Genomic DNA, 14,997 nt, shown 5'->3' on the forward strand with positions numbered 1-14,997 from the left:
ATATATATATATATATATATATATATATATATATACACATGAGATAGACAACCACTTTTCCCACTCAAGGTGGGATTCTGGGGTATTTTTGGTCTCCAGAGTATTTTTGTAATATCCACTAAATCTGTTTCTGCTTGATGTCTATGACAAATTTTTCAATAAGTAAGGTATTTTCTTAAAAAAAAACCCACCTTTTAAAAGTTCTAATTTTACCTACTTCCTGGATCCCATCAGTAGAAGCAAAAGCCTTTATCAAGTAGCTAGGAGATATTAAAGAAGGGAACTGTTACATTCTGAAAGCATAGGCCATATGTAGGATATTGTAAGAACTGGGAAAATAGAATTAAGAATGAATCCTAAGGGAATATTTAGTGTGTTCACATAGTTGCTGTAAAGATCACTGCAATTTGCTGTCTGAGAAGTAATAAATTTATTTATGTTCTTTTAAGTCTTGAAATACAGTGCCTGTAATTCATTTATTTGAAAATCAGTATCTGAAGAGTGAATTTTCTTTTTTTCCTCTGGTCTTGTGACATCTTCTTTCATCTTGAAGGCATACCACTCCAATCTCTACTTCTATCCTCATTTTAATACTGCTTTGGCTCTAATTCTTGCATCTTGTGTCCATAAGGACCACTGTGCTCAATTCTGATTCATAGGGAGAACCTAGGACCACCTGATCTCTTCAAGATCCAGAATTTAGTCACATTGTTAGGGATCTTTTGTTATTTAAGTGAAGATAGATCCAGGTCTTGTTATATGGACACAATTAGGGTCCATAATTCAGATGGCCATTGAATCAAAGAATTAGAACACAAAGCTGGGTAAGAGGACAGATATACTGCTGTGAAGACACTTTCCAGTGATACAAAGCTGCACACCAACTTAGCCTGCTACATTATGATATCCTATAAAATTGAACCTTATACATAAACAAGGAATGGAAAGTTCACAAGATTCTCTTGGGGGAAAATGCACTTTCTACTACTAAGAAAAGATAATGCTTGCTGGACCACTTCAGGCCCAAAGACAAAATTCCATGCTTGAGAATATTGGTCTAGCCAATTTATAAGGTGACTCGACTTACTTATTTCTATTCAGTGAGATATAGTGAAAGAGAGGTGCTCTGAAATTTTAGCTATATTCCTTGTAGCCTGTCCATTTGAGCCATAGAAAGATAACATATCTTCAAGGGGAACATGTGATGGAGAAAGAATCTGCCAGGAGCACCTGGTCATCCTCCTGGGGGATGTCCAAGCCTCTATTCCCCCAACTATAAGATAAGTGACTTTGGACGTGTTTGGTCCTGGACAGAATAGAACACTGGAAGTCATAGCAGATGTTAAACATAAGCTGAGATGTCATTTGACCAACTTTTGAAGAGTTTGTACTGAGAAATTTTTTTAAAAAAGAATTTACCAGGCAAACAGGGTTGACTTACACATCATCATTGCAAAGCGATATGCAAAGCAACAAAAGGAATCGAGGGGAAATATATATGCACATCCTACTGGAAAAATTTTATGAAGATCAAAAAATGTATAAAGTGAAGAAGAAATCCACAAATGGATGGCTACCCATGGAGAAACTTATTGTGTGTAGTCAGAATATGGATGTAAACTTGTGATGCATGTTAGCAACCAAGTTCCAGCTACCTGGACTCTTTCACTCATTTTTTTCTCAGACACCAATATTCAGTGACTTTTACCACAAATTTAGGAAAACACAATATACCAATTTGGGGGGTTAAATTGTTGAATTTATTAATGAAGAAAACTTCAATAAAATCAGTAGAATCAAGTAGATATTTCACACCCATTTCCCACTACAATCTTCACATTTTGAAATTACTGTTTATTTAACTGATATTTTATTTAAATATCAATATTAAACATTTGATTAATGTTTCTAATGAAGTGTGATGTGGTTTCTAATGCTAACAGAGTGGAGAAAATGAACTCTGGCGCTATATTAATTATTCTGGGTAAAGTCATTTGGCGCAGTGACAATCTGAATTGCTAGTCTTATAACGGATTTCACATGACATTTCCTGAGGTTGAGAGCTCACCAGAGTGCCTGTACATAGCAGAGTGACCAGGCCAATGAAACACTCAAACCAGGAGTTCTCTACTATCTTACAGCAAGTTTTCCTGATGTTCTTCCAAATCTTTCCATTCCTAGATTCTCTGCTGACTTGACCAGTTGAAGATTTGCATTCATAACCTGCCAAGAAAGGAACTGTTAGAGGCAACCATCTAGGAAACTCACAAAGGTTAAACATCTCAATGTTAGAGGCTTTCCTGCTGACTTAGTTACTGATTCTGATACAGATGCTCTGTAATTCACAGACTTTTTTTTTTACTGCCACTCAGTGGTCTGTGATCAGTGAGGAATTGAGAACTGAAACTTGTGGGTTTGGAAGAGAAAGAAAAGAGGTGCACAAGTTAAATAGAATAGAATGTCCTTCCACCCTATAGGAAAAAGAACTAACGTGAATGAAACCAGTCAGCCAGGGCTACTCTCAAATGTGCACACATACATGATAGCTTGTCAATCATGTTTTGAATACTTGGTATAATCATTTAAGACACAATTAATTATATATTGACATATGTAAGTCAACACAACTTCCTTGAAATTGATTTTTAAGCAGCATGGAAATGGGGAACCAGAGCAAGACAATTTACAGAGGTAGTCAGGAATCCAGGTGCTTCACGGGTTGAGTACATGTAGCTGTAAGAAGCCTGCTTTCTTGTCAGAGAGCATTAGCATGAACAAATCTGTAGCTCAGTAAGTGAATGTTAACTGGGGCGTGTGAAAAAAATGGATTCGAGTATAAGATGAAGTTAAAACAAATTTTAGTATGCTTTTAGTGCCAGAATGTGCTTCTTTATTAAAATTGGGATATATTTCTACCATTGTATTAGTTGGTTAATGCCCTTGATTTAAGTTGCTGAAGTATTTCTGCGTGTATGTTTGTGTGTGTGTGTGTGTGTGTGTGTGTGTGTGTGTGTGTGTGCATGTATGGTGGTGCATTTGCTCATGTGGGTTCTAGAGAAGTTGATGCAGGATGTCTCTCTTAATTGCTTCTACATCTGTGTTTGGAGACAGGTTTCTTACTGTATTTGGACCTCACCATTTCCACAAGACTGGCGGGCTTACAGGTTCCTGGATGCACCTGTGTCTGCTCCACCAACATAGGGATTATAGACATGACTGCCAGGCTTAGCTTTCATGTGGATGCTTGAGATCCAAATTATGGTCTTCCTGGATTGTATAGCAACCACTATATCTGTATCATATCCACTCTGACTCATATTTTGAGACACAAATATTCTTATTTTAAAGCTATCAGTTGAGCATTTTTGGCAGTTAGAAATATAATGACTGCAATGATTTCAAAAGTCCAAATCTGTAGTAATTTATTAATCTTGCTAGTAAACAAATTTGAGTAATAAATCACTAAGAAGTGTATGTTGTATATCTAGTATTATATATCTAAATAGTTCACTGTAGTTGTATATCTTATATGCACTAATCTTCATGCAAATACATAAACATATAATTATGTTTTATTTTTGTGTAAAGTATATAGAAATTTAAATTGACTCTTCATGAAGTCAAAAATATTTTACTTGCAATCTATATAAGTCTAGTGTCAGTTTAGCCACACTTCCTTGCTCTAGTATAATATATTCAGTTGCATTAACTACAAGTATACAATTAGATTAAAACTTTAGATATATTCTTTATATTATTTATACTGTAAGAAGTGCATTTGAGACCACTATCAATTTTATTTTACTAACCTCAGAGTTCCTTTCTGTGTCACCTATGTGAGCCACTATTTCAACAGGCTAAGTCAATGAGTTAGGATGCTGCTGATGACGACATTATTGAGTGCTGCTATTATTTGGAAAAGATTATCTTCTACGATTACACACACAACTGCATACCTCACACACAAACATATGAATTTTTCTTTGTGAGCATCTTCTGAAGTTTATCACTGTTTAGGTCAGAAGGCAGTGAGTAGATTAAATGGGCAGACAGAGAGAAACACGAAACGAACTTGTTCATGCCAGATACAGCTTTTAGCTACCATATTACACTGTACCAAACATACTCTTTTCCCAAAGATGAGCTTTTTTTCTTGATACTTATTATATCTGTCAAGTTATAGGTGGTTTGATGTGCACACATTTCAATATATGCAACTTGTTTACAATTAAGGTTCAAAGTAAATACTGCATCATTATTGAGATTCAGAAAAATAGTTTATATTTTAGAATAACATTACTAAGGAAACGACTACTTGCCATTTTTATGAAGCTTTGATTTTTCATGTTCATAAACCATTTCTTCTTCTTCAGAAATAGCAATATCAACAGTGCTGCACTCAGATGAACTAGACTGCTTTATTTTCTAGAAAAGAAATTATAGCCTCAACAAAAAGTTACAGCCAAAGTTTAACTTGGTTATTGTAGGTTATTGCTTCATCTTCAGAAGTAAATATGATATACAAAAGAAATATTATCAAAGTTAAAAGACTTCAAGGTAGCTGGAGCGACCTGAAGTAAAGTTCACTATGTATAGATTTTCTTTTTAAGTTACTTTGAAAAACTTAAGTGAAAATAACCTTGAATAAAATTAAAATTCAGCTATAAAGGACTTTACTAATTGTTTATAAAATAATTGCATTTTGAATTTTAAGGCAATTCACATGGGACATATATGTGTTGTTTTAATTAGGAAGATACATCACAATAATTCATTCTATCACTGAGTAGACAATAAATTTTATTGTAACTGCTTAATCCAATCCAGATAGCTTTGTGCTTCTCAACTTTGCACATGAGGTTATAATGATGTAAAAATAGAAACACACACACAGAGAAGAGGTCTCTGGACAGAATGGGGCAAGTGGATAAAGCCACATAGGAAGATCCTGGGGATAGAGAGGTTCTTCATTCCCACTTGCCCATGACTGAGACTCAAGGCTGCTGAGACAAAGTGTTGATTGCTTTGTACATGTGGTAAATGCTTCGGTTTACTTTACTTTGAAATGGACAAAAACATACTATATTTAAATATGACAGGATCCAATAAGTCAGTAGCACCAAAAGATATTTCCTAATTTAGACAAATCACACATGAGTATATAAAATTATTATTACTACAGCATTTTTTAGGTAGAGTTTGGAACAAGAACTTATCAATATTTTCCCATTCCTTGTGATCTTATGCACAATCAGTACAGTGGGAAGCTTTTTTTGCTTTAGTTTTTACATGTCCAGTTGTCATCTCAGTAAAATGTATTGCTTGAGTAAAGAAACAAAGTGGGCAGAAAAGTATTGTTTAGATAAATACTTACACACTTGTTATAGATATTATCAAATACTTGTCCATATTCTATTGATATGATCTTTCAACAACTTTATTATATCACATAGACCTCAAAATATAAATTATAATTATAATTTATTTTGATAGGTTACTGAGTATTATGAAAAATGTGATATAGCATATTTATAAAAAGTTTCACAATTTGATTTGTAGTTTGATCAGTCTTATGTACATACATAAAACTTTAATGGAAGGATAAATGTATGTAAATAAAAATGTATTTCTTAAATTAGTGTTTTTCATTCTTCATTTGTATTTTTTTAGATCACTCTATATTAAATATTCTTGGACTACATAACCGACAAAATACCTGATTAAATATATAACTAAGCATATACATAAAGAAATAATTCTTTGAGAAGTTATTTATCTAAATATAGGCTTAAATAAGCAGACAATATTATTGACAGATTCTGAAATTCAATATTTACAGTTATTTTACATTGTTCTTTTACTCTGTATTTTGTGCTTTAGACTTTCTAATGATATTATCAAGATTTTCCAATGAAAACCCGATTCTATTTATGAGCTAAACAGCAGTTCTGTGTAGAGGTGCATGGAAGCCAACTCTTCAGAGAAGAAAGGAATGTGTTTGAGGTACAGGGATTCCTATCATCTGGCCATTAAGGATAAAGAAAGCCAAGAATATTGATATGCTCAGAGGGAAGCAGAGGGGCTACTGATTACTGATCCTGAACTTATATCAGAAGACACATTTGAGGCTTTAAAATAGACCACATATGCCTAACCAGCAGAGGTTTAAGGAAAGGGCTGCCAGACATGATGAGGACATGGAGAAGCCATAATCTGTCCTTCTCTGGGGTGTTTGATTGACCTGAGATGATGCCTAATGAGACTCAGAGCTTGAAGCTGATACGGTACATAGTGCTCTGTGTAAGAGTGGCTCTTACTAAACTGTACCTTTTGATAATGCATTAAACTATTTCCAGTTGGAAAGGATACAACATTAAATATTTCAGAAGCTACGTGAACAACAATATCTAGCCTTTTAAATGTTTGTTATTCTTTTCTAAATCATGAATTTATAAAATTACCAACTAGTCACAATTCAAACTATTGACTTTATTATTATTTGTAGTCTTAATCCATTATATTTTTATATATGGTAGACATTAATGGACTAAACTTTCATTCTTAGCAACCAAGAAATAATCATGTCACACTCTTTTAAGTTATTCTTACAGCTTGAAAATGATAAGTCACAAGGAATTTAAGTATCTCAGTCATACACATTGATTTTTACAAGGGTATGTATGTACTTGAGAGATGACTTTCATCACCACAAACTGTCTTATTTACTGATTTATAGAATTTCACAATTAAACATCTTATATCTCCAGAATATCACTTTAGTCTAGGCGAACTCACTACTATTTCTTTTACTTCTTCCCTCTAAAAGAAAAAGATCTTCATTTTCAGATGAAGAAACAAAAGCACGTGCATTTAAGTAGTCTGGTTGAAAGCAAGAAATCCAGTAATTAGGTAAGGTGTAGCTAGAATCAAATGTGCAATTTAAATCTATAACACCAGTATTAATATACTTCTTTTGAACAAAACCACAAATCCACATTAAAGAATGAACATAATACAATCCCTTACCTCCTTACTAGTTCCATTCCCGGACTTGCTCCGAGTCTCCTTGTTATCCAGATTTTCTATATCAGATTCTCCTGAAGCAATCGGCACAGTTTCTGAGGCACTGGGACTGGCAATCAGCGACTGGCTCTCAGACTCAGTCACTGGGGTTTTCTCAGTGCTGCTGCTCTGTTCCTTATATCTGAGGAGCGTTTGGGTGTTGCTCAGTTCAGAAAGAGTATGACCAGAAATATTGTCTTTAACACTTGGATCACACCTGTGGTCTGTTGCATCTGTAGGAACACTTCTTTCTGTGCATAATATTTTAAGAAGCACAGAGTTTATTCCCGTCTTTATCCTTGCTATGGCAAGCTGAAGGTTTTTGGCTTCTTGGGTCATTTCCGTTGTTGCATCATAGCAACTGAAAGAGCTCACCAATGCCACAAAGAGGTAAAGTATCTTTAAAAAAAGGAAAATGACATTTAATGTATCTTACTTTTGTTTACAAACAAAACAGAACTCTAAAAGTTTCTAGTCTGAGACACGAAAACTTATCAACTGCATCACAGTGCTCATTGGTAGATGCCTTGCTAGCAGATTATGTGAACAGATTTCCGTTTTGCTGTTTGGTGGGTTGCTGGTTTTGTTGGTGTAGTTGTTTTGTTTTGATGCTAAAGATTGAACATGAGGACTTAGGGGTTCATGACTGCTATCAGGAATTTGCTACTCGACCAAACAACTAATTGTAAGTTCACAACACCCACCTATGCAGTTCGATTTGTTTCTGTTTCCAGGGTGAAAAAAATATAAGGTTTATAGATTTCAAATCTAAAGGGTAGTCTAGATTGTCTTATGCCCAAAACTTGCTTCCTCATGGAGCCGAGTTTCCTTGAAGTGAGAGAACACACACTACTGAGAAACAAGTAGTATTACAAGTGGCAGACGAGCACTGTACTAACAAATACCTATGGCAAGCCCATTTTCAGTTGAGCCCAGTCGCAGCACACTGCGCAAAGAGCCTGCAAAAAAAGGGTAAGCTCCAGGGAGTTACGAATAGTACTGAGCTCAACATCTAATACTTTGAAAGCCATGGAAACAGTCATTATATAAAATATTGTCTCATAGTAAATGGATACAGACAAGTTATGCAAAAACTAATTCAAAATCATTGTATGGAAATTACTTTCAAAGCAACAGTAGTGCTTTGCTAACACTGAGAAATATAATCAAGTCCTGTTTAATTTACAGAGAACCATTTTGATCCTCTTTTCAATTGTTTCATATACATAATATTTTTAGATTATTATTTTCCTTCTTTTTACGTCTTTTGAAAAACAATTGATTTTCATGACATATTAGAAAAAGAAAAATTTTTAAAAATCTATAATAGAAGAAAAACAAAGAAGAAAATATCAGGTCCTTTTTTTGTTCTGTGAGAAGTATTTCTAAAATATTTTATGCCATATGATTGTTTTAGAAGTAGTGAAGGCTCCTCCCTCAGTTCTCTTGTCAGTAGTTCAATGGTAAAGAAATGAAAAGCTAAAAGCTTTATTCCTTATCCAGCGCAGAACCCTTGTATACCTATTGGTTTATAATCATTGCTGAACTGCTTGGTCAAGTGAGAATTTAAAAAAAATCATTGTCTAATGACAAGTCCACAACATATAAATCACATCAGTATCTGTGGTCATGTAATCGAGGCAAGAGTGTACCATCTACAGTTCCCCAGGGAATGCCAGTGTGCATGTAGGTTGCCAGCCACTGTTGCATTTAATTACTTCTTAAAATGTAATGGACAAACAAATCTTTTGGAAATACAGTTAAAAGTTGAATCATAAGCCTGTATAAAATTGGAAACTGCAGGTCTGATCATTTCCATGTGATGTCGAAGCTACTTTGATTAACAATATGACTTTGTGTTAACCAATAGAAATATGGAAATCACACATAATATTAATAAAGAAAGGATATTTTAATCCATTTCATTAAATTATATCCTTTTAAATATTATTATAATAAAAATACAAATCTATTAATAACACACATTCTTTGGGAATAAGACTTAAATCCAGGATATATTTTTCAGTTACTACATGGCTCAAATTGGACCAATTGTGTTTCAATTGGTAATCACCAAGTACCCACTATTTTGGACAATGCAGTTATAGATCACTGCATTCTATCAATCCATCAAATACAAATATATACAGTATAACAAGGTTCTTTCTTTTGTTGTTGTTGTTAAGAAAGAATAAAGGCAGCTAGTACTCACCAATAAATTTCCAATTAAAATGACCATCATGTAAAAAGGAATACACCAGGCCTGGCCTGCAACCTCCATACATTCCCATAATGTCTCTATCCACTCTCCACAGAGGATTCGGAACACTGTCATGTAGGCATGGAGGAAGTCACTCATGTGCCAGCGCTGGCGTTGACAGTCTTGGTCTATGCGGCAGACACAATCTTTGTAACTTTGACCAAACAGCCTCATGCCGAACACGGCAGAGAAGTAAACGAATATGCAGAGCAAGAGGGCCAAGTCTTTCAGGGCCACTAATGCCCTACCAAGGATGCGCATCAAATTCTTAAATGGTGCTCCATATTTCCCCAGTTTTATAAATCTCAACTAATAGACAAATGTAAAATAAAAGGGAAAAAATCAACAGGTGATCAATGTTGATTATAATGCACAATTAAAGTTTCATCAGAATTATGTAGTCATATATATGTATATATATATGTACTTTAAAGTCATACCAATTTCAACATTTATTGATAAAAACAAATGATTATATTCATGATACATCTTACACATTTTATAATTTTATACACTAATTCTCTCTATATATGGTCTTAACCTACTTGTTAATTCACAGTCAATATTGTACTTTTCTTATTGTGACAGGTTTGAATTTTAATATCTGGTGGGCATAAACAACCACTGTTTTTGTTTTTCTTTATGACATATTTTTTTAAACATTAACATTCTCCCACATTTACGTACACTGAAAACATTAAATATCATTTTCAGGACTAAATTAATTCTACAGAGGATCTACTATTTCCACTTTAAAATGTTTTAATATTGCCATTTTATGTTCAAGAAAATGAGATGTACTACAATAAAATAAAAATTCAGTCTTGAATTCTACTTACTGGGATTGATATAAAAATATCTATTACTTCAAAACTTGCTAGGAAAATTTCTGTTAACCCCCAAAACACACGTATACTGTCAAAAATATTCCAGCTTATTTGGAAATACCCATATGGATGCAGAGCAATTATCTTCAAAATCATTTCTACTGTGTAAATTCCAATGAAAACCTGAAAGGAAACCAAACATATTGTAAGAACATTTTCCCAGTTGCGGCTAACACTCACACACAGGCCTGTGACTTGCAGGGAGTTCCACACTCACACAGGCCCATGGTGTGGAGAGAGCTCCACACCCCGACCTGCTACACAGTTCTTTTCAGGCCCTTGTTGATTTAGGGTCTGTATTATAATAAATTCATAGATTTTCTCTAATTTTCTATTTCAAGCCCTAATGTATGGGCTATGATGATTTAATAAAAGCTATTCTTGAGGGAAGAGTATCTGAATAAAAGTGATTACATTTGAAATGCTTCCTTGGAAATATAGAATATATAGTAAGACACTTAACCATTCAACTCATGAAAGACTGTAAGAAGTACATACTTACACATGTGCATGTATGCATGCAGTGACACTTTACTGAAAAAAAAAATAGTCCATAAATTTGATGGAGCTTGAAGAAGCTATACAGGAATATTTGAGAGGAGGAAAGGGGAAATGCTGTAATTACATTATAAACTTTAAAAAGTACATACATGATCAAGAAAAACTCCAGAATAAACTTATTGAAATGATCTGTCAAAAGTTATGCTGGTAGTGATTTCTAAACTATTGTTTTAACCATTTTATTTATTCATCAAAAATGTGTGTGTTTGGCAGGATGGTGGTGGGATACACCTTTATTCCCAGCACTTGGGAGGCAGAGGCAGGTGGATATTGAAATCCAGGCCAACCTGGTCTGTACAGAGAAACCTTGTCTTGAAAATCATTGTTTTATTTATAATAACCAGAAGCTGGAAAGAACCCAGATGTTCTTCAACAGAGGAATGGATACAGAAAATGTGGTACATTTGCACAATGGAATACTACTCACCTATTAAAAATGATGAATTCATGAAATTCTTAGGCAAATGAATTGAACTAGAAAATATCATCCTGAGTGAGAAAACCCACTCACAAAAGAACACGCATGGTATGCACTCATTGATAAGTGGATATTAGGAAAAAAGTTTGGAATACCCAAGATACAATTCACAGACCACGTGAAGCTCAAGAAGAAGGAAGACCAAACTGTGGATGCTTCAGTCCTTCTTAGAAGGAGGAGCAAAATATTCATGGGAGGAAATTCAGAGAAATGTGTGGAGCAGAGACTGAAGGATAGGCTATCCATAGACTGTCCTACCTGGGGATCCATCCCATACACAGTCACCAAAAGCTGACACTATTGTGGATGCCAAGAATTGCTTGCTCACCGGGATCCTGATATAGCTGTCTCCTGAGAGGCTCTTTCAGAGCCTGGCAAATAAAGAGGCAGATGCTTGCAGCCAACCATTGGACTGAGTATGGGGTCTCCAATGGAGGAGTCAGAGAAAGGACTGAAGAAGCTGAACAGGTTTGCAACCCATAGGAAGAACAACAATATCTACCAACCAGACCCCCAGAGCTCCCAGGAACTAAACCACCAACCAAAGAAGTACACATGGAGGGCCCCATGACTCCAGCCACATATGTAGCAGAGGATGGCTTTGTCAGACATCATGGGAAGAGAGGCCCTAGGTCCTGGGAAGGCTCCATGTCCCAGTGTAGGGGAGGCAGGAGTGGTAGGCAGGTGGGAGGTACACCTTCTTAGAAGGAGATGGAGGGAACATGGGATAGGGAGTTCCTGGAGGGGAAACCAGGAAAGGGGATAACATTTGAATGTAAATAAATAAAATATCCAATAAAAATCATGAAAAAAAGAAAATTCAACAAACAAACAAAAACCAAACCACTCATCCACCACCATCACCACCACCACCAACAAAAACCAACTGCCCCCCCCCAAAAAAAACAAAACAAAAATACTGTGTGTGTGTTTGTGTAAGTGCAGATGCATGCAGAGACCAGAAGAGTCAGAACCGTGCTGAAGCTGGAGTTACAGGCAGTTGTGAGCTGCCTGATGTGGGTGCTAGGTGCTCTAGGAACTGAACTTAGGTCTTCTACAAGAACACTATGGACTCTTAACCACTAAGCCATATCTTCAGTGGCCTGTTACTGTAGTATCAAGTAAATAAAGTAAATTTTGAAATGGACTGCTGGCTTGTTTTGTGTATAGTACTTAACAACTAAATAAGAAAATGCAGTTAAAAAATTTAAGCAACATTCATTTGTTTGAGTGTTAACATCTCCATAAATCCAGAGAAATCTATTTTATTTTTGTGTCATATTTGAAAAATTACACACAAATCTCAAAAATACACTGTTAAAATGATAAACACCAATCTAATATAAAGAGAAACAGTTGAAACAAATGGGTCCATGTACTGCTGTTGTCAGGGTTCAGAACACAGAAGAAAGTTAGCATTGATACTATCCTACTCCTGGTCTATGCTCCTTATAGGATATCCATCTTATTATATATGTTTGGGAAGGATTAAACAATTAATCATTTTCATTTAATTTTATTGTTAGGAGGCAGGGTGGTATGCCAAATGTAAATGATAGACTTTTGAATTCTGATTGTCAAACTTTTGATGATAACACTATTTACAATGTAGGGGCTGAAGTGAACATAGCGGAGTTAAAAGATTAACCAATAAGGATAACAATTACAAAATTACAAAACCTGAAACTATGAATGAAGACAATGAATGATGAGTTCTTACCAAGTTTCCGAATGTAAGGAGATACATGAACTCCTCACTCATTGGAAAATGTTCTAGGGCCAGGAAGCATATGTCTAAAATAACGCATATGACAAGAAACAGATCAGCCAATGGGTGTTTTATAATTCTATTAGCAAACTCGTTCAGTTTTAGCCAACAGGGAGAGCATTTCCAGATGAAGCAAGTTTTAGTAAACTTATGCCAACACAATGGGCATTTCTTCCTGGATGTTTCTGGTTCTAAAATGAAAGATGAGAAAAGTTAACTATCAAAACTATTTAAAAATGTTAAATTCTTGATTGTAGACAAATTTAACACTTTCATACAAAGAGCTCTACAGATCTTGATTTTGTTGTGACTATTGAGCTAGAAAAACATAATGTAAATGAAGACAGCCATGTATTATTAGGAAATCACAAATTTCTCATAAACCAAGTATGGGTGAGAATAAGATGATTTTTTTAATTTCTAGATTTTCATGCTTTATATTATATTAGGTCTTGAAATTTTCTATGTTAAAGAAGCACTGGTTAAATGTAAAAAAAAAATAGATTAATAAAAAGTACTCTGTGATATTGTGGTTTTACAGATGACCTTTGAAGAACATGAGATCAGGACAGTGACTTCTGCCACCAGAGGTCCAGCTCTATCTTCTCATCCCAGCAAAGTACTAATAGTCTGAAGCCCCACTGAGATTTACTAACGTAACAACCAGTTAACACATTTACTTTATATATGTTTTATTTGCGGTGAAAAATCCGTGAACCATGGGAAACTGCAATCAATAAACAATTAATTAAAAGACCCTGTTCCTGTGGACAGTCAGAAGATATTCCAACGTAGCCCACTGCAACAGCAACAGGAGGTGGCTACAAAATGCTTATGCTAACTACTGAAATTGATGTCATACAGATGTTATTCAATTCTACCTCTTTACAGCTGTTTCTGTTTCTTTCAACTGCAGCTGGTACCATATGCAGTCTGTGACTGTACCTTGATACCTTTTAATGACATGTTCTGATGTTGAAGACACCTTATTCTGAATTTTCATATAGTGCTCATCTTAATAGTGCTACTTATATTTTGCTTGTCCTTCCCTAGACTGCTTAATAATTTAAGAAGTGATTTTGCAAATAGTTCAATACTGAGAATTGTCCAATACTGTGCAGTGTTCAGGTAGTGTTTTCACTTTACCTTCTTTGTGTCCAAGGGCAGTGTCTTCCAGTATATCTAATGTGGTGTTTATGGAAGTTGGAGATCTTTTCTTCATTTCTATTTGTGTAGTTTCCATCTAAAAGAAGGTTAATGGGTTTAGTAGTAGCATCCTCTCCACCATCATATCATTACAACCTGATATTAACAGAATAAGGAATTTGACATTCACAGATTCTTGCTTCCAAGGCTTTTTGTGTTTCATCACTGGCCCTTGTTATGGTATTGGCTGTACTAGAATTATTTAGAATTAGCTGGAAAATAAATGCTAAAATTGGAAGGCAATCAAAATTTTCACTCTGAGCTGAACAATAGAGCAGGATAGTAAATGTTGATAGTACTATTTATATTCAAAAAGTAATTTAAAACAATTACCAAAGTTATTATGAAATATCCATTTGACAATTATGATTCTGTGTAATGAGAATATTTCCCTAAAACTACAATATTTTTGTTCAAACATATACTAACTTTACAATGTAGCCAATTCAATTAATAAATTGGAATTATTTGGAAATATGATTAAATAAATCTTGAAGAATCTAAGGTTGTGGAATGGACTTAAAAGGCTGTTTGGATAGGATATGTGTGGCAGGTAATGAGTTTAGTGGTCTTACTCCACAAATGAATCATTTCTTCAAGTGCCTCATGTCATTTCAATAATGTTTTCAACATATGCTCTGCCTTGTTTATCTTCTATATGTTTTACTTTTAGTTATTGTTTGTGAGTATACTTGGTGTGTATTCTCTCCCTCCCTCCCTCCCTCTCTCCCTCCCTCTCTCCTTCTCCCTCTCTACCTCCCTCTCTCCCTCTCCC

General features: G+C 34.8%; 1 protein-coding gene across 1 annotated transcript in view; it reads right to left on the reverse strand.

Moving 5' to 3' along the window:
- Scn7a (sodium voltage-gated channel alpha subunit 7) overlaps positions 1-14,997 on the reverse strand; it is an 84,059-nt gene that overhangs the window by 16,859 nt on the left and 52,203 nt on the right. The window contains exons 11-17 of the mRNA XM_031370490.1: positions 14,163-14,259; positions 12,969-13,207; positions 10,162-10,332; positions 9,275-9,631; positions 7,027-7,461; positions 4,320-4,425; positions 2,069-2,223 (exon numbers count right to left, since the gene is read on the reverse strand). Of these exons, the coding sequence (XP_031226350.1) occupies positions 2,069-2,223; positions 4,320-4,425; positions 7,027-7,461; positions 9,275-9,631; positions 10,162-10,332; positions 12,969-13,207; positions 14,163-14,259 (1,560 nt within the window). The remainder of the gene's footprint in view (positions 1-2,068; positions 2,224-4,319; positions 4,426-7,026; positions 7,462-9,274; positions 9,632-10,161; positions 10,333-12,968; positions 13,208-14,162; positions 14,260-14,997) is intronic.

This window comes from Mastomys coucha, unplaced genomic scaffold, assembly GCF_008632895.1.
Source record: "Mastomys coucha isolate ucsf_1 unplaced genomic scaffold, UCSF_Mcou_1 pScaffold15, whole genome shotgun sequence".
Classification (NCBI taxonomy): Eukaryota; Metazoa; Chordata; class Mammalia; order Rodentia; family Muridae; genus Mastomys; species Mastomys coucha.